The sequence below is a fragment of the Siphateles boraxobius genome, unplaced genomic scaffold, assembly GCF_051911475.1.
Source record: "Siphateles boraxobius isolate OS27281-9 unplaced genomic scaffold, OSU_SipBor_1 25, whole genome shotgun sequence".
NCBI classification, from domain to species: Eukaryota; Metazoa; Chordata; class Actinopteri; order Cypriniformes; family Leuciscidae; genus Siphateles; species Siphateles boraxobius.
Genome location: NW_027508866.1, coordinates 12,241,137 through 12,261,053, shown reverse-complemented (window position 1 = coordinate 12,261,053; position 19,917 = coordinate 12,241,137). Strand labels below are relative to the sequence as shown.

The following is a 19,917-nucleotide window of genomic DNA, read 5'->3' as shown; positions in this document are numbered from 1 at the left end:
AAGTCATTTTCAAAAGTCATTCTGTACAAATGATTGGTGATGCCTATTATCATTAGGCTCATCATTAACCGTCATTGTCAGAGCACAATGTCCCAGGACAGGTCACACTGCTGGTCAATATTTAATATGATTTGAATTAAAAAACAATAGTTAAAAAAAAAATACAGACAAGCTAGTTTTGGAGGTGAACAATAAAAGCACAAGTAGAGTTTACTTTTAAAATGAAATTGTTTTATTTATTTATTTTGGCTACATTGAGGCTTATTTCAATGTGATGATTTTTATTTGTACAAATGAAAAGTCTTGTCTATTAAAAAAAAACGTTTTCATGAAAAGTAAATTCAGAAAAAGTTAACTTCAGCTGAATGATGGACAGTTAAAAGCTGCATAATTTAAAGTAAACACAAAAGCCAAAGCTTTGCTGATCCTGATCAGATAAAAACGCATTCATGTGTCGGAATGCAAGCACCATAAAATATCATAATATGCACGACAAGCTCAATGACAAGGCTCATACAGTATATATTCAAAGAAACAATATAAACAGCTGGAAAAAAGGAGCAAAGTCTCTCTTTGTAACCACCACCATTTCAAGTACCCCTTATCTGAGTTGAAGTGGGGTGTTTGCCACAGAGATAATGTGTAAACATTCAATGCGGTTTGTAGCAAAAGTGTATTTTCAGGACAAACACACTGTTCTACAACACTGTCTTTCACTTAAGCTGGATCTCAGGTACAGTGAGCGTCCATTCATCTCATTGTCTTGGTTTGGAGTGATGCCTGACCAGTCTCACTCTTCGTCTTGATCCTGTGTTTTAGTCCACACACACACACACACACACACACACACACACCACACACACACACACACACACACGCACACGCACACACACACACACACACACACACACACACACACACACACACACACACACACACACACACACACACACACAAAAAAAGTTAATCTACACATCTATGGTTCATTTTCCACATCTTAATCGGTATAAAAAGAGCAACACAATGACGTTAATGAACTGAAATGCATACCTTGTGGTTGTCTGATGGCGGCTCGTTTTTTAAAACGCCCCTCTGAAGGAAAAAAAAAATCAATTAAACTTCCGGTATCAGATCCTTCTTCATATCATTCGCACCGAGCTATGAAGCCACTAACCCTTGATGATTCTGGTGATTCTCTCAGTTTCTGATTCAAAGAGATCTGGATTGTCCTTCAAAGATACAATCTTTGAGAAAGCTGGTACTAAAAGAGGCATAAAATTAAATTCAGTAAATATTCAAATATGTGATATTATTACACGGAATCATTATCTAAGGGTTCTGTCAGGCACTTATATAGAACCTTACCAATATGGGATCATATTATAGATTCAGTTTTGGTTCATTTTTTTTATTTTAATTACATTTTATGATTTAAACAGCTCATAAACATACTTTAACAGAAAAATTTAAATAACCCATTAAACATAAAAAAGTATTATGTCATGACTTTTCTCCTTACACATAACCTTTTTGGCAGAAAGTATTCTTTAAATTGAGTGAAGAACTGTAAGGTTCTATATTAAACCTAATTGAAACCTTTTTTCTAACCGTGTAAAGTTATTGAAACTGATATTTAAATTCTGGCTGATTGTGATAAGCCAATAATTGTCATGTTATAATAATCAAATTCTTTAAAAATCACAGCTGAATTTAGGCATCAAAACATTAAAATGTAGAGCATTAAAATGACATTTTGAGAGTTAATAAAGATATCACAGTGTTAATTAATTATTTTTTTAAAGATTGTAAAAGTAGGTGAAATTAGTATGCAAATATGCAAATAATTACATATCGAATATCAACTGTCCATTTAATTAAAAAAACAACAACAAAAAAATCAAAAGTGTAAATATCATATCTTACCTTCAATGATCTGCGGTTCTGGTTTAATTACTCTGGTAATAGTGGTTTCCCCTGGTGCACCTTAGAGCACAAAAAGATGAACATTTGATTTGGTTCAAATTTTAAAACCACATACTATGTCTATGTATTGATGTATTACGTCTCACCTTCAGTGATCTGAGACTCTTTCTTGATTACTCTGGTAAAGGTGGTGATCTCTGGTTCGCCTTCAAGCAAAAAGAGAAGTCTATGACACAAACATCTGGGCAAAACCTATATCATATCATCATTTACTTTATTAGGTCTTACTTTCAACAACCTGGGGCTCTGGTTTGATTACTCTAGTTATAGTGGTGATGCCTGGTCCACCTTTGAGAACAAGGAGACATGAGAACAATGGATGAATAAACTTCTGGGCAAAAGTGAAACTAACCCTGAGCCAAATCAGTGAGTAATAGTCAATAAGGAAAGCCTTAATCTTACTTTAACTGTACTGCTTAAAGATTCTGGAGTAAAACCATTCTTTCTTTTAGCTTTATCACAAGCTTGATCTTGCCAAAAATGAATGAAAACCAAAGGGTATGCACTTAAATCAAAAGCATCTGGAGTAGAGCCATATGTGTGAGCCATGGGAAAATCAACGGGGCTTTATTATATAACGTAACTAGGGATTGTAATCCATGGGCATAAAATTAGACAGACAATCAAACATTAAACATTACTAAACAAGAGTGAATCACCGAGTTCACAGCTGCTCTCAATAAAAATGTCAAGCTCTTTAGGAAGCTACAAAAGAGTCTTACAGATCCCAAGCCTTTCAAAATCATAAATCAAATTAATGTTTGGATCAATGGCCTACAAAAAAACAACAACAATATGGGACAGAACATGATCATTACATTTGCCAAGGATTATGGTAAAAGTGTTTGGCAGCAGAGAAATATATCTCTAAAAAAATTGTGATAAAGGGGAAGATTCAAGAACGGTCACTTGGTTCAAGTGTAAATGGCTCTCTGATATAAGTTTGATTTGTTCAAAATAAATTAACCTTTAAATACAAGTACCAAGGTCAGTGTTATTGTTTACTAAAATTAAAACTATTAAAAATAATTAGCATTAATTGATATAAAAATGAAATAAAATAAACTATTAATATTAGATTAAAAAAAATGTAAATGTTGACTTGGCAACTACAGTATCTAAAATAAATTACTAAAACTAAAATTGAAATGAAAACTGAAAATATAAAAATAAAAGCTATTTAAAAATACTTTAATAGCACATAAATAATATGAATATAACACTATGATGATGTCATGTTTATGAAAAAGGAGTCTATAATGCAGTTAATATCAGATAAAGGGTTGCTTTTACCATTCAGCAACATTGCGGCCAGGATATGGGCTTTTATTTTTATATAATCCATAACAAAATTAAAACTCTCTTAGACCAACCTCCCAGAGTGATTGCGTCAGTGATTTGTCTGATGTCTTCCTCCTGGAGCATGTGTACGTCACCACTCTGAAACTTCTGAAGCTTGGTCATATCTACAACATATAAAGTGATAATATTTGACATGGCTGTGCCACAAGAATCCTTTCAATGTTGTATCAGACATAGGACAAACAATTTTGTTTACAGCCATTCTGAACCAAACTGAATTGTTAAAGTACGAGTAACTTGTTTTGAGAACAGACTTGAACATGCTTAATATCTCTTTCTAATCCAGTTCTTACTACACTAGAATCCTTCCTCAAATGTTTTATAAAACAAACTGGACATTTTAACTCTTAACAACTTGGCCAAATAGGAATGTTGAACTATACAACCAAATAAAGCTGTTCAAATTAATGACCTTCACCCAGGATTCTCTTGATGTCTCCCTCAGCATCAACTTCACCATCAGATGAGGCACTGTGAGCTAAGCAAAAAGAATGAATGCAAAATCAATGTTACAAGAAAACAGTGTATTTTTTTATAAAATTAACCTTGGAACTTAATTTGAAGTTTGGACATACTTTCAATGAGCCTTGTGACCTTTGAAACAGATGGCTTTCCTTGAACCACTCTTGTAACTTTTGATATGCTTGGTTTTCCTTCAACTACTCTGGTAACTTTTGTGATGCTTGGCTCTCCAACCACTCTTGTAACTTTGGTGATGCTTGGTTCTCCTTCAACCACTCTTGTAACTTTGGTCATGCTTGGTTCTCCTTCAACCACTCTTGTAACTTTGGTGATGCTTGGTTCTCCTTCAACCAATCTTGTAACTTTGGTGATGCTTGGTTCTCCTTCAACCACTCTTGTAACTTTGGTGATGCTTGGTTCTCCTTCAACCACTCTTGTGACTTTGGTGGGCTCATGCTCAATGAACCTGGTGACCTTGATCTCGGGACCTGTGGGAAAGGTACAGATCATGTCAGGTGTCATGTCAGATCATAGTGGTCATGATATTTTCAACAATTTTCTCAGTAGTTGTGAAAAACAAATTATTCAGAGATATTTTCCTTTCTTGGAATAAAGTATGACTGTCTTTTTAGATACTTTTACGTTAAAGTTAGTGTGGCAAGCAGGGAGGGCCCAAGAGCCGTGAGAACGGGTCCTTGGGTGACTCACGGAGAATCTCCGGATGCATAAAAGGAGGAGTGAAGACAGTGAAGGACGAGAGAGGACCAAGCCTGGACTTTAAGTTGTGTTTTGTTTATGTAGGTGCGGAAGGCGTTCGTGAGGGGCTGCTGCTTTACTTTCATTTTGTGTTTGTTTATTTTGATATTAAAGTATGTTGCTCGTTTGTCTGTTCTGGCCTCCTCCTTCCCTGAATTACCAACCTTGCTACAATCAGGTTTGCTTCCAATTGCAGTAAACTTGTTCTGAAATCAATTCGTGCATTGTGCCAAAGTGAAATAAATCACAAGTAAATAATCAAAGATGAGAATGGGAGTCAGAGCCAGACATTAATAGTCACTGGAGCTTTCAGAGCTGTTAATGAACACCAGGTCGGCCTTTCTCTCAAGAAACTGCAACAGGGGTTACGTTTCGTGCTACTGCTGGATTCATTACACAAAAATCAGTATATTCTGCCAAAGATGAGATAAGACATTTTGCACATGTGCCTGGTTCTTTGTGATTTATGGTGGAACTCAAACACAGTGTGCACTGACTGTATATAAGAAACTGTAAAAAAATAAAATACTACAATACCACACACACACACACACACACACACACACACACACACACACACACACACACACACACACACACACACACACACACACACACACACACACACACACACAGAGAGAGTACAGTTTAGGGTCGGTTTCATGTTTCAGTAATCAAGAAGTCTTGACTGATTTTCTTTTTTAGTATATTTTGTTGTGAATTATTGTGGAGTGTATTCCTGTGATGCAATGCTGAATTTTCAGCATAATTACAGTCTTCAGTGTCACATAATCCTTCAGAAATCATTCTGATATACTGATTTAGTGCTCAAGAAACATATCTTATTATTATTGTTTTTTTATCAATGTTAAAAACAGTTATGCTGCTTAATATTTTTGTGGGGAATAATATGATACACTTTTTTAGGACTTTTGATAAACAAAGTAAAAAAGCATTTATTTTAAATTGAAATCTTTTGTAACATTATTATAATAATGATCATGATCAATTAATTGTGCCCCTGCTTAATAAAATCTTACTATTATGGTTTACAGCTCACACTCAACATTTAATCCATCGATTAAACCATTTACCTTGTCATTATAAAGGTTTCATTATACTCTCTGTGGTTTTAAAGACTGATTGGAACCATCACAGATGCACAATTCGATAAATTAATGACACATGCATGTTTCACTGTAACATCGACTTATTAAACTAAGCCGTACAAAGACTCCAAATGACTTGACTTTCTCCAGTCCCATCTGTATTTCATTTATAACTTTGTCATTAAAAGATCTTTCATGGAAAAAGTTTGTCATTTACTAATAAGAAAGAGTCCCACTATGGGATTGGGTTTCTTACAGCGGTACCCTCGCAAAGGTTCCGGAGATTCTAGATCTGACCAGCCCTTGGGGGATTCATCAAGACTTGTAATTGTAAAGTAACATACATAAAAGGTTTTTAGAATTTTAGATGCTGTCAGTGTGTATACAGAGCATATTGGTTCAGCCAATGTTTGGCTGTTTTGACACACATTAGGTTTGCAAAATTGTGGGACTATTTTTTTTTTTTAAGAAGAAAGGTAGCTCTGCTCTAGGTCGTAACTCTCGCAACCACTGCCAGTACCTAAGCTTTAATCCATTTTTACCTTTACAAATACACATTTTAAGCCAAGTTTCCAATAGCTTCAATTCCCAAAAATTCCATTTAAAATTTTCTGAGCTCCGACATTCACTCATACTCAACAGGTAGGTCTCCTGCCATGGTCTGAGGCGAAATCCCATCTCTCTCTGTGGCTCTTTAAAAATGGCTCTTTATCTGCTGAATTTGTCCAGCGACTGCCAGAGGACATGCCAGTGCTGGTGCAAGCCAACAAAACAACATGTTCTCGCTCTCCTCTGAGGCTCTATGATCAATCGGTTTACTTGGAGTTGCAGTTAAGGCGAAGTTCAGGCTTGTTGTTGTATTGAATAATGATTGAGTAAATACATAATTGTACAAATATCTAAAAGAGCTTCTGGGAATAATAGGCTGGCAGAGAAGGGCCAGCCTGAAGTGAAATAAAACAAAATACAAAAGTGATGAAATAATGTTTTACCTTTCTCAATGACATGTGTAGTTATAGTCTTCCCTGCAATGAGAAGCACAATATTCATTAATAACAAGCATGTCAAATATAACCCATATCCTTGATGATGCTGTTATGTGGAAATTAAAGAGAAATGAAACTGAGAGGGATGAAACTGAACTTACTGATGAATGTAAGTGGAATCTCACGGTAGGTGAATCCAGATTCATACTATACAAAAACCAAACCAAAAATAAATAAATAAATAAAATAAAAGCAAATGATAAAACAGGATGTGTGATTGTACGGCAATGTACTGGACTGTGATGGATCTGTTATATAATGTGAGTCAGTGTTCAGATATGATGTGTGTTCTGCTGTACCTTCAGCTGCATGTATTTGATGAGTCTCTTCAGCAGAATCAATATGTCTTCACTGCCAACTGGCAGATCTGTGAAATGCAGTAAAATCTTCTATTAAGCTCTAGGGACTGTGTCTTATGTTTCAGGAATTGTACAGTTATATAAGAGTTGAGAAAACAGGTTAATTGAGTCATTTGACTTAATGCATGTAAAAGTCTCAGCAAAAAATATCAAATCTTAAAAATATTTGCATATAAATGTACATTCATTGTTTTTAATACTTTACCTTGTGGATACAATATAGTCCTCACTACATGGACCACTCCATTAGATGCCATAAGATCAAAATCTGGAACCTCCACTGAATTTACATGGATGGAGTTGTTAACCTGAGTATAAGGTGGTGTTAATCATTAAATTACTTTTTTTAAATTAGAAATTGATGAGACAAGAGGAAAAATATATACAATTAATATTTCATAAAAATATTATACACACACACACACACACACACACACATATATATATATATATATATATATATATATATATATATATATATATATATCATGCATAAAATAATATTAATTAAAAAAAAAAAATAATAATAATGTGAGCCTGAATGGGATAGTCTTACAAAACCCTTTGAAACACTGCAGCACATTTAGAAAAATCCAACAGCTGGACATTTACAGTGCTGATATCTGTTTTCAGCAAAGGAAGTGTCTGGACATTAGGAGACCTATTGACCCACCTTTTAGAGGGAGTAAGGATGGAGGCATTGGACGATGAGATTTGAGCTATGTTGATTTTGATTGATGGCAACAAACTCTCTGGAAGTTATGACCTTATCACTTAGCAATGCTCTAAATCCACACACAAAGGGCCCAATGCCATAGACCCTCGGCTATACATAAATATACAAATAAAAAAGTTCAGTCCTAATTAGGATGAGATGTACGTTTTTTTTTTATAATCAAGTCAGTTTTATACTCAATGTTAATATGCTGGTATGGTTTCCTTTAAAGGATTTTAGTGAATGTTCAGGATTTGGTTCATGGAATTTCTGAGAACAGACACAGGAAATGTGTCCTGCGTCTAATTGCATTGTCTGACGATAATCGCACGTCAGGTTCTTCCTCTCTTGCGCTACAAAAACATTAGTATTGGCTTAAATTTAAAAGCCACTCTTTCCGAGTCTAACAGTGTTATTATTGGGTGTGCAAATGCCTTTAAAGGAGACCTATTATGCAAAATTCACTTTTGCATGGTGTTTGGACATAAATGTGTGATGGCAGTGTGTGTACACAACCACTGAGCAGTGATAAAAATCCACCCACTCCTTTTTTTTAAATCCCCATAAATCATAAGCAGTGTCTCCCAACGACCTGTTTTCAGATTGTGGCTTTAGTGACGTCACTAAAGCCACAGGCCCCGCCCACGAGTGTTGTCAGACACTGCCGTTCTAACATAGAACCGCCCTCGAGTTCACAGCGAGTTGAGAGTTGTACACATCCGCCATTGCAACACTGACGAGAATGTCTCCCAAGCTTTGTCGGTGTTGTGTAGCTGGATGTATTAATCCACATAGCTCTGCTTATTTACTGGAGCGATAGGCCTAACATTATTGATCATGGCAGTAATGAAAGTGAGAACGCGCACTTTATTAACGTTACAGTTCATAGGAGTTGTTTTAGGTGTGTATAATATTTGTTTACTGTTAGTTGTAACGAGTGTTTTTTGTACTTCGCTGTGTATGTTGATAATAATGAAAGGGAGAGGGAGAGAGTTTATGGATCATACTTTAATGCGGACTTCTTATAACGTTACAGTGTTTATTCAGCTCTTACAGTGATTTTCTAGAGTGAAATTGACGCTTCATCTTTTGTGTGATGTACAATAAACTTCATTGAACTCATCAGTATATGTTTACAACATTCGGACGCGGTCCGCTACAACAGGCTTGTACTAATAGTGGATAAAAGAAAGATGGAAAAACAAGTTATAACCGTAATTAAACTAGACTATACCTGTTCAGTCTCCATACAGCATATATTATCTGGCTCTGTGGGCATTATTGTCCGACTCCGGGTCGAAATGAACACGGCTATTGAGAGTTTATGTTTTGATATTATCTGAGATGAGATTGTCCTGACACACGTCCTGCGAGCTCGTGAGGCTCCGCCCTCTGGGCTAGAGTTGTGACGTTCGTGAACGAACCGATTCTTTTGAACGGCTCATAAACATGAACGATGGGAGCCGAGTCGCGGCTGGAGGGGAGCCGTTCTTTCTGTCGTTCTTTTTTTCCTATGCGTGTTTCACACAGATGCACACAAATTAGCTCCTCAGTTATAGGGGAAGGGGCGCACCCAGCGCAGGGGTACTACTGCCTAACAGCATGATGATAGTAGTTGTGCATGCGCGCCCATCCTTTACGTGAGTACTCCAATGGAAAAAAAAACCTACGTGCCTTTGTCATTGGGTAGGAGCGGAGTTGTGCGCGCTGCCGTCAAGCTGGCTTCTTAAAACTGACTAAATATTTAAAAAGAGCCAAAAGAGGCGTTTTTTTTTAATCTAATGTTCTTGTGTGATAACAATGTTCTTGTGTGGAAGTGTTACTGTTTGTAGTAAAAGCTGATTTGCACAGAAATTCATTGCAGCCGGCTTTGTTTTTTATGTTTATTTGTGAGTAGGTATTGTATGAATAACATAAGTCAACATAGCTTTACACATACACACACTTTGTACTAAAGGTGAATCCAAAATAGTGATGTCACTTTCTAAACAGAGGGATGTTGTGCAACCCTATGGTATATAGTCCACACATGACAAATGAGGTAATAATCTATATTTCAGAAAAATTCAAACTCAGATATTGGTGTGTGATATCTGAGTTTAAATTATTTGACTACAAATCTCACCTCATCATTCCTCCCAGTGATTATTTCCAGGATAAACTGAGATGCCCTCAAGCTGGCTTCTTAAAACTGATTAAATATTTAAAAAGAGCCAAAAGAGCCGTTCTTTTGAACGGCTCTTTGTAAGGAACGGATCGCCAAGATCCGGATCCCCTCAAAGAGCCATAAATCCCATCACTACTCTGGGCCAGCAGCAGCTCCTCATTTGCATTTAAAGGGATACACACTAAACGGTGCGTTTTTCTGAGCCTCAAAAAGTGACAATTTAGAAATGCTGTAGAAAATTATCTGTTGGGTATTTTGAGCTAAAACCTCACATACACACTCTGGGGACATCAGAGACTTATTTTACATCTTGTGAAAAGGGGCATAATAGGTCCCCTTTAAACATTAATCATATAACTGGAAAAGCTAATTATAGAAAAAAAATTCTCATGATCACTTTTGGGGAAAAAGCTGACATTTGAGGAAATCTGTGTTTTCACTGATTACGGAGTTTAATCAGATAGATTTGGCTTGTTAGTCGTTCAAAACCACGACTGATCGAGATCCTATCAATGTACTTACAGACTGCACTTGAAGGTTGTTGCCCTGTATGGTCTTGAGAAGATTAGTAACTCCACCCTCCAGTCCTCCATTAATAAAGACGCCATTGCTAAAATGGTAGAGCAGGATTGCCCTGAGCGCATTGATGTCACCTGGATAAGAGAATAGGCACTGGTCACCTGTGAAGTAGCAGACCAAGCTAATGTTGGACATGTTAGAGGGAAAAATTGTTTACTTTTTAAAAGAGTGATGTCTTCCTCTGTCAGGGGGCCAAAGGAGGCATCGATAGGAGCAAAGAGTGTGTATGATCCCTCCTGCTTCAGCAAGTCTGTCAGTCCAGCACTCTCCATCAGAGACAGGAAAATTCTGGAACAGATCAGCCAGGTGATAAATCATATGGACTTAAGCAACATTTTTAATAGAATTCTATACTATAAAAAATGTGTATAGATTATTAAATTAGTAATCATTTCACATCACAATGATAATCTCACTTGAATCGTCCATCGTTCAAGAGCAGCTCATAGATGGTCATCTGGGGTGGCTTGATCAGGGATCTCATGAGATGAAGAGCTCCATTACTGCCTTCTTTGCTGCCTCTGACCATACATGCATTCTCAATACACACAGCCTAAAAAACACACAAGGAGGAGGATGAAATGATAGTTGTGCTTTGGACATTTTACAGAGCATTGAGAAACAATATAGTCAGACAAGGAGGAATTTCAGTGTCTATAAACTTACCTGAAGCAAATATACAAGTGTATAAACTTAACTGCCAAAGACCAGAGCAATAAAGCATACAAAACGTGGTTGTTTACACAGTAATTGTTTGCAGGTCCTCAATCTTTCTCTAAGTCTCTTTCTCTTCGACAAAAACATTATGAGTCCTTGTCTCTCACCGTGCGATAAATAAAGACTCGGAGCAGTTTTCCTCCAAGGGTCTCGAGCAGCTGGCCGTTGTAGAGTTCATTCAGAGAGACCTTGAATCTCAGGATGTGGTTTTCCAGAATAATCTTCAGGAGACGCTGATCCATGGACATTACCTCATCTGCATGACAGTTGATGAGGAGACATTTGAAGTTATTTTGACATTTTAACCAGGACTGAGTGGAATTCAGAAGTGTAACTATATTAAACCCAAACTAAAGATCATATATATATATATATATATATATATTAAAAAAAATATTATATAGGCTATGTATGTATATATATATATATATATATATATATATATATATATATATACATACACAGTGTGTGTGTGTGTGTGTGTGTGTGTGTGTGTGTGTGTGTGTGTGTGTGTGTGTGTGTGTGTGTGTGTGTGTGTGTGTGTGTGTGTGTGTGTGTGTGTGTGTGTGGCCTGGTAAACCCTACATTATGGGGACAAAATGTCCCCATAAGGATGGCAATCACTGAAATCCTTGTTCGTGTGGGGACATTTTTTGGTCCCCATGAGGAAAACAGCGTATAAATCATACTAAGTGATTACTAAGTTTTTTGAAAATGTAAAAATGCTGTGATTGGTAGGTTTAGGGATAGGGTTAGTGTAAGGGAATATAATATACAGTTTGTACAGTATAAAAATCATTATGTCTATGGAAAGTCCCCATAAAACATGGAAACACTACATGTGTGTGTGTGTGTGTGTGTGTGTGTGTGTGTGTGTGTGTGTGTGTGTGTGTGTGTGTGTGTGTGTGTGTGTGTGTGTGTGTGTGTGTGTGTGTGTAGACCATAGACACATTCTACATATTTTACATTAATAATGTTTATTCAGGTCTTTTCTATAAGAAAAAGAAAGGAAAAACAGACTCCTATCTAATCCTGTATGGAAACATCCTGTATTTTGCTCATAGATTCATGAGGCCAACTCACCGGAGAAGGCTCCATTCAGTGGGGCGAGAAGAGTATACTCAGTCTCAGGCTGCATGGCTGCAGAGAGGCCGAGCTCGGACACCAAGTCACCAAAGATGCTCTGAGATTTGCTCACAAGCTCAATCACCTGCTTGGCTGCAAGACATATAAAAAATACACACTAAACTTCTGATTGAGATTTGGATATTATATTATCATCAATAAAATTGTATATTTTAATATCTGTTAATGTATGACATGTGGGTGTGATGTTTTGGGAGCGTAAACCCTTTAAAATCAAATAATGTCAGGCTGAACACAGTGGGCATGCACAGATTCTCACCCGAGTCAGGCATGAGCACCTGGTCGATCAAATGTATGACCCCATTGCTGGTGACAATGTCCTTCTTCAGCACCATCTTGATACCATTGACCGTAAGGCTCTCACCATCACATCCAATCTCAATATTACTGCCCTCAAGAGTCCCGTAGATGGAGCCTGCCATAATGGCCTCAGAGCACTGTGCTGAGTTCAGGAGGTGGTACTGCAAAAGGGCTTGGAAAAATAACCAAAAAGAAAGGATTGAAAGATAAACAGTGTGGTGACCTAAACTGTTGAAATGTCTTCATCTTCATAGTCCAGAAAGCTTTGGTCTATAGACCTCCAAAAACAATTAAAAACACAGAAGCTCATGTTGACCACTGGGACATCCGCCTAGTTCTTCCTTTGCGGGGGCAATCTGGTGGAGAGTTGAGACTCTTACATCAACTGTGATCTGTGATAAGACTTTCCCAGCAGCTGAGCTTATTTCCTGCATCTGTTTGAGCACTACATGTGCATGTGCATTTTGACAAGTTTAAGTGCTCCGCCAAACCAAAATCCAAATCAAAACCACCTTCATAAGACACTTAAGCCCTATTCAAAATGGCCTTCTCTGAATCTACACTTTGTACCATTGGCTACTGGATAACAGTCTGCTGTGGGGTCAAACGGGAAACTTTAGAGCAGTGGTTTACAATTCCACTTGACAGCCGCAGCACACTTTCAAGGTGCGGCAAGATGATGATTCAAATTACTTTTCAAAAGAAAAAGTAAACTTTAAAATAAGCTAAAATAGCTAAAATAAAGATCTTATCTGGCATTATTTTATTATATTTTATTGTACATTATATTATATTTTAATTATATTTTAACTAATAACTTCCTCAACAACTGTCATTTTTATTAGGAACCATATGTGGGATTTCTTAAAAGCGTGATTTCTATAACTAAAAGGTCAAGGAAATTAATAAAAATCTTAAAAAGCTATTGGGACTTCTTGAATGAATATATAGTTTTCTAGTTACTTCAAGCTATAAAATGTTTATTGCATAGAATTTGCTATTTGTGAGTAAATAATAATAATAATAATAATAATAATAACAATCCCATAATCATGAACAACTGGAAAAATAATGTAAATTTACTGATCATAAAATGTATTAACCCTGAATTACGCTCAATACTTGAAATTTCAGGATTTTTTTTGAAAAGTTAGAGAACCAGTGCTTTAGGATTTTTTCCTATATGCTATTGGCCAGAACCCTGATCTGCTTTAATGATTTGTGCTTTTGCACACTGCATTTGCATCAGTAATTCATCAGTAAAATATCAGATTCTTGAGAGAACTAGCCTCAGAAGAAATTCATGTTAACATCAAAGCTAGACTTTGCTTTGAATAAAGGTCTCTATGTTATTTTCTTTTAACACTTTTCCTATAATGATAATCTACTCTAAAAGGTCACACAGATTAGATTAGCTGTAAATAGACCCTTTTCATAACCAATATTTGTGGCCTTTTCTCTGTGAAACTGTGTCATGGGCAAAAGATATACTTTTGTCTGTTACAACACTTATATAATGGTCTGACCACAAAATACCTAATCTTTTTCACCAAAATCTGAAGAAGTATTATTCAACAACTAAGCATTTCCCATCCTGTTAGACGTCTTGACCGAACTTGATTTTGGATCCCTGCCGTCAGATATGCTGTTTGCCCTCCGTCTGAGAATGTGGCACTGCTTGAATTGGATTGGACTGCATTTGTGGAGTTTACTTAAAACAAGAGGCTGCTAGTCTTTCAAATCTTTGAGGGTGATTATTTCATCCTGTGCATGTTTTGTGTGCACATACACTGCCGTTCAAAAGTTGGGGGTCGGTTTAAATGTTTTTGAAAGAAGTCTTCTCTGCTTCCCAAGGCTGCATTTATTTGATCAAATATAGTAAAAAACTGAAATATTGTAAAAATGTTTTAAAATGCAATTTATTCCTGTGTCACAAAATACAGTAAAAACACTAATACTGTGAAATATTATTACAATTTAAAATAAGTGTTTTATATTTTAATGTATTTTAAAATTTAATTTATTCTTGGGATGGCAAAGTTGAATTTTCAGCATCATTACTCCAGTCAGAAATCATTCAATTATGCTGATTTGTGGAATTATTGTGGAAACCGTGATAAAAATAAAATATTAGGATTCTTTGATTAATAGAAAGTTAGAAAACAGCATTTAATATTTGTAAATGTGTTTACTGTGACTTTTGATCAATATAGGGCATCCTTGCTGAATAAAATAATTAAACTTACTAACCACAAACTTTTAAAAAGAAATGGACTATGTGATAAAGACTTTAAAACCACAGTAGCAGTATTACCTCTAGCTTTGTAGTGCATCAAGACTGCAACCCCCTGAAAACACTTGAAACATACATAAATAATGTTCTGTGGTTCTGGTCTACTACAATATACAGTAAGTAATATGTTTACCTTGAAGAACAGTTGGGTCACTCATAAGTCTCTCCAGGACGTCGCTGTCTAGTTTATCAAAGGCCTCGTTGGTTGGAGCAAAAAGTGTGTAGTGTCCGGGCTCTCCCAGTTGGTTCTGGAGACCCGAATTCACAGCAACTGTCTATAAAAGACGTCAGACAAGATGTTTGTATAAACCTGACTCTCAGAAATCATATGCCCCTGCTGAGGAATAATTTTTCATCTGTAATGGTTCCTATCAAAGGTTCAGAAAGTCTCCAAGGATTTTTAGTCATATTAATTTACAATAGCACAGTCATAATAACACATACGTTCAGTGTAGTCAGCTCATCATTCGTTTCGATCACATCCTTTATCGTTTGGCTTATGACGCCAATGACCCGATCAATGACATGCACAACTCCATTAGTGGCCACCTGGTTGCCGTGTATAATCCGGGCACAATTCACAGTGACAACCTGTAAAACATTGAAACAGATCCGTTTAGTGACTTTACACTGAAGTGAAAGGGATAGTTCAACCAAAAATGAAAATTATGTCAGAATTTACAGTTCCTCATGTCGTTCCAAACCTCTACAACTTTATTTCTTCTTTGGAACACACAAAAAAAATTTTTTTTTTTTTTTTTATCATGAAAGTCAATGGGGTCCAATCAATGTTGTTTTGGACCCCACTGACTTGCATTGTATGCACACAAATTGTTGAAGCCTTCTTTAAAATATCTTCTTTTGTTTCACAGAAGAAAGAAAGTTATACAGGTTTGAACGACATGAGGGTGACTATATGATGGCAGGATCTTCAAAGAGCATTTCATAACAGTTTGGCAATTGTTAAAGGAATTCACCCAAAAATTAAATGTTGTCATTACTTACTCACCCTCAAGTTGTTCCAAAACCTGTAATAGTTTCTTTCTTTTGTTGAACACAAAAGAAGATATTTGAAAGAATGTTGGTAACCAAACAGTTGACGGTAGCCATGACTTCCATTGTAGGAAAAAAATACTATGGAAGTCAATGGGGACCATCAACTGATTGTCACAGACATTCTTCAAAATATCTTCTTTTGTGATTAGCAAAAGAAAGAAATCCATACAGGTTTGGAACAACTTGAGGGTGAGTAAATGATGACAGAATTCAAATTTTTGGGTGAACTATCCCTTTAACAAAAACTAAAAACAATTTAAAAATATTTTTTGTTAACTGAAATAAAGCAGAAATAAAATATTACAAGAAAAACTAAAAAAAATTAAATAAAACTACATAAAAACTAAAACGGAAACAAATTAGCAAAAGCTAAATAGAAACGTATAATAATGACAAAAGCACAAAACAAAGTTACTAAAAGTTATACTAAAATTAAAATGAAAACTGAAAATATCAAAATGAAAGTTAATTCAAAATATTAATAATAGTATATAAATAATACTAAAAAAGCATATACTGTACACAGTTTCACACACACAGAAAATTTGAAGAAAAGAGAAACATACTCCGTTCGAGTAGTGATTGATATTGAGGCCTTGTTTGTTATACATGGACTTCAGGGTCATATCATTCTTCAGGTCCTTAGTGAGAAGCCGTTTGTTGACCATGTGATAGTGAAGTGCATTGTAAAGCTCAGTGTTTCCACTGCTGACCATGGTAGCTTTCAATGCCTGCAAATATAAAGAAATGACATTAAAATGTAATAACTTTGCTCTGGGGGGAAAAAAGTTAGAAGAAAATGACAGCATGATGACATAATCCTCAATTTTTGTTCTGCTTCTCGAATGAAGCAGAACATGGCCTGGAATGCGACTCACAGGATCAAACTCTTCCCAGGCATCGTCACTGGGCGCAAACATTGTGTAAGATCCTGCTCCCTCGATTTCTTCCCTCAGTTTGGATTGGTCAGCGTATCGCTGGGTGATCTTGGCTTTCACCAGATCCAGGGTGCCATAAACAGTGTCGATAGGGGCCACTGGGTGTGGAGTGAAATTTACAGGAAATAAGCACAAAGAGTTGCATGCACAGTTTCTATCAAATAAATAGATTCAGCATTGAGTTACAATACAGCATGTAATACAAAGTCAGGAGATGTGAACCTCGAGTCCACGTTCAAGACAAGCCATGACTCATTAACCTCATGTATAAGTACAGCCAGCTGGGTCTGGGGTTTGTTTAGAGAACAAAAACTAATGTTCTCCGCCACTGAACTCACAGCCAATGAATAACCTGACGTTAAATCTAACATGACCTTAAACTGAAGTTAAATGTATTATAATTGTTGGCGCAATACAATATACCAATTAAATAACCTATGTATTAACTTTTGACATGTGAATGTTAAGTTATTTGCGCTAAAGACATCATTGACACCTCAAATTGTGCTTCTTGGGCTTAACAATTATATAGCAACTTGCTAACAACCACTCATAGCAAACTCATAATAAAAAATGAAACACTATGTAATATTCCTTTTGATGGAATGAATGAATACAGACCTGCAGGGCAACCACGCTTGCCATCTAACTTCATATAACCTGGGCAGCACTCATATAATATCATCCTGCATGAGATAAAGAGGGAAATAAGAGTCAAATTTATATATGTTTTTGGTATAGCATACATCATATTTTTTTTTATTCTCTACCTAATTTGTTCCTTTGTTATAAAATGGAAGAATTGACATTTTGTTCATATTCTGTCCAGAAAACTCACTGTCCAGATGTGTCTTTTTCATATAAAACATGTTTGTTCGACCATCTGGAGTTTTATCTGGATTTGTTTTGAATTTATCATGGCCTTTTTCTCTACATGTGTGCAGTTTTTAAAAATCAAAATGTGTCACAAACTGCTTGACTTAATTGTCATGGTTACAAATAAGATGAACATTTACATCATCCACTATAATTATATCAAGACTTAGAAAACACCAATGAAAAGACACTAAAATACCCTTTCTATTCAAAGAAAAGAAATCAATGTATTACAGATAGCTATATAACTTCTCCTCAGAATATATGTTCTATGACAGTAGGTTCCACAGTATTACCTCATCCGCAAATCCTCAAATATTTGACAACATAAGAGGGCAACGACCCAAATCTGAGCCAGGCCTGACAGAGAAAGTATATTGTCTGAAACGTGTGAGGTCACTTGCCTCTGGGCTGTTCTGACAGAATAATGATTGATGTTTATTTTAAACAAGTAACTTCAACCCGTATCTCTATAGTATATCTGGCATGCAGTGGGGAAAATGTGAAGCGCTCCAGTGGTTTCTTGAACTCAAGAGCGTACAGGTTGATCTGTTGATCCGGGGGGGCTTAGGTCTCAGTTACGTTTTAGATACTTTTCATTAAATTCCTAAGGGAATTTAAAACTTGATGCAAATTTAGACAGTAGCCGACATATACAATTATGGGATGTTTTGCTAATGTTCCCATTAAACATATGTGGTATTTATTATATTCCCGTTATAAAAACATTATTTGTGAACGTTAAAACCATTCCTTTTTTTGGTTATGCAAAAAAACATTCAACTGTATCATTTTGCAAACATTCCTTTTGAAAGTTCTCTGAATGTTCTGAAACAAGTAGTAACATTTAAAAATATTCTGAGACCGTTCCCTGTTAGCTGGGATGTATGTGATAGACCAGATAATGAAAACTCTTTTACAAATGTACAAATCTTTTCAAATTTAAATCTTTTAATGCAAAACTTTTTATTTTGGCAAATCTGAGAACGAGATCTCTTCTGAAATTCAAGAGGAGACACATTTGGTATATTTAAAGCCTTTTCCTCATAAAAAATAAAAATAAAATAAAATATATATTTATATATATTTCTTAATGATATGGAAGTCAATGGGGTCAATCAACTGTTTGGTTACCCATATTCTTCAAAACATATTATTTTGTTTTGTTCATCAAGAAATTTATACATGTTTGGAACAACTTGAGGGTGAGTAAATGATGACCGAATTTTCATTTTGGGGTGAAATATCCTTTTAAGAGTAAACAATAATTTGAATCTTGGCCACTTGCCTAAAAGCTAAAAGTTCTAACCTTGTATTAAAAAAAGAGGCGAAGAGGCTTTCCAACAGCTGTCTGCAGATGGCGTGCATATAATTCTCCCATGACTAATGACGTTACTCGCAGTTCTTAGCGAGAGATATGTTTTTGAGAATTATCGTGCCATGCAGCCCTGCTGTTTGTCAGATATGGTGGTAAACACACACCTGACACTGCACAGATTAAATAGCTTTTTTCTCTTTTGTTATCATCATGATAGTGTCTAGAGGCACAGACGTTGCAGCTGTGGTGGAGTTCATCCACTGACACTGAACAATGTTCCCAGTGTCGATAAAGGAAGGAAAAAGGAAGCCAGCGGGACCCCTGAGAGAGGCCTGACTCAAACTTTCCCCTAGGCGCCCAGAGGAGAGACAGCAAGCTGGGCAGCTCTGGACCTTCTGCTGCCCAGATTTAGTCAGGGGGAACTGGGGCAGATGCCAACCAGGGGTGATTATTTTCTGCTTTTATTATTTACCTCCCAGTAGACGTTTAAAATTGCTTTCATATGTTTTCTACTGTGACCAGAGAGGCTGCAGCCATACTGTAAATCCAAGAGTAAAACAACACTGCAGGTGAGAAAAAGGATGACAATTGAGCTGTATCATTAATTAACTCTTTCTGACTCTTTCTTTATAATTCTCTCTGAGTCTCTCTTGAGAAGGTTGAACTGGGGGCAACGGTTATTTCATTCAAAGCTTAAAAATGGAGCTGAGAACATTGTATTTGCTTTCTCTCTAC

At 36.1% G+C, this 19,917-nt stretch overlaps 1 protein-coding gene across 2 annotated transcripts in view; it reads right to left on the bottom strand.

Moving 5' to 3' along the window:
* Nucleotides 1–209: 209 nt before the first annotated feature.
* Nucleotides 210–19,917, bottom strand: part of postna (periostin, osteoblast specific factor a) — a 26,221-nt gene continuing 6,513 nt past the window's right edge. The window contains exons 5-28 of one of the 2 annotated variants that reach the window (XM_077242692.1): nt 17,610–17,674; nt 16,929–17,086; nt 16,617–16,781; nt 15,439–15,585; nt 15,128–15,269; nt 12,661–12,873; nt 12,339–12,473; nt 11,363–11,511; nt 10,955–11,091; nt 10,696–10,826; nt 10,482–10,612; nt 7,283–7,385; nt 7,018–7,085; nt 6,820–6,865; nt 6,665–6,697; nt 3,921–4,295; nt 3,758–3,823; nt 3,357–3,449; nt 2,212–2,271; nt 2,070–2,129; nt 1,924–1,983; nt 1,175–1,261; nt 1,051–1,092; nt 210–808 (exon numbers count right to left, since the gene is read on the bottom strand). In XM_077242692.1, the coding sequence (XP_077098807.1) occupies nt 756–808; nt 1,051–1,092; nt 1,175–1,261; nt 1,924–1,983; nt 2,070–2,129; nt 2,212–2,271; nt 3,357–3,449; nt 3,758–3,823; nt 3,921–4,295; nt 6,665–6,697; nt 6,820–6,865; nt 7,018–7,085; nt 7,283–7,385; nt 10,482–10,612; nt 10,696–10,826; nt 10,955–11,091; nt 11,363–11,511; nt 12,339–12,473; nt 12,661–12,873; nt 15,128–15,269; nt 15,439–15,585; nt 16,617–16,781; nt 16,929–17,086; nt 17,610–17,674 (2,719 nt within the window). In that variant the 3' untranslated portion in view covers nt 210–755. The remainder of the gene's footprint in view (nt 809–1,050; nt 1,093–1,174; nt 1,262–1,923; nt 1,984–2,069; nt 2,130–2,211; nt 2,272–3,356; nt 3,450–3,757; nt 3,824–3,920; nt 4,296–6,664; nt 6,698–6,819; nt 6,866–7,017; nt 7,086–7,282; nt 7,386–10,481; nt 10,613–10,695; nt 10,827–10,954; nt 11,092–11,362; nt 11,512–12,338; nt 12,474–12,660; nt 12,874–15,127; nt 15,270–15,438; nt 15,586–16,616; nt 16,782–16,928; nt 17,087–17,609; nt 17,675–19,917) is intronic. The other variant, XM_077242693.1, reaches the window with a different exon arrangement.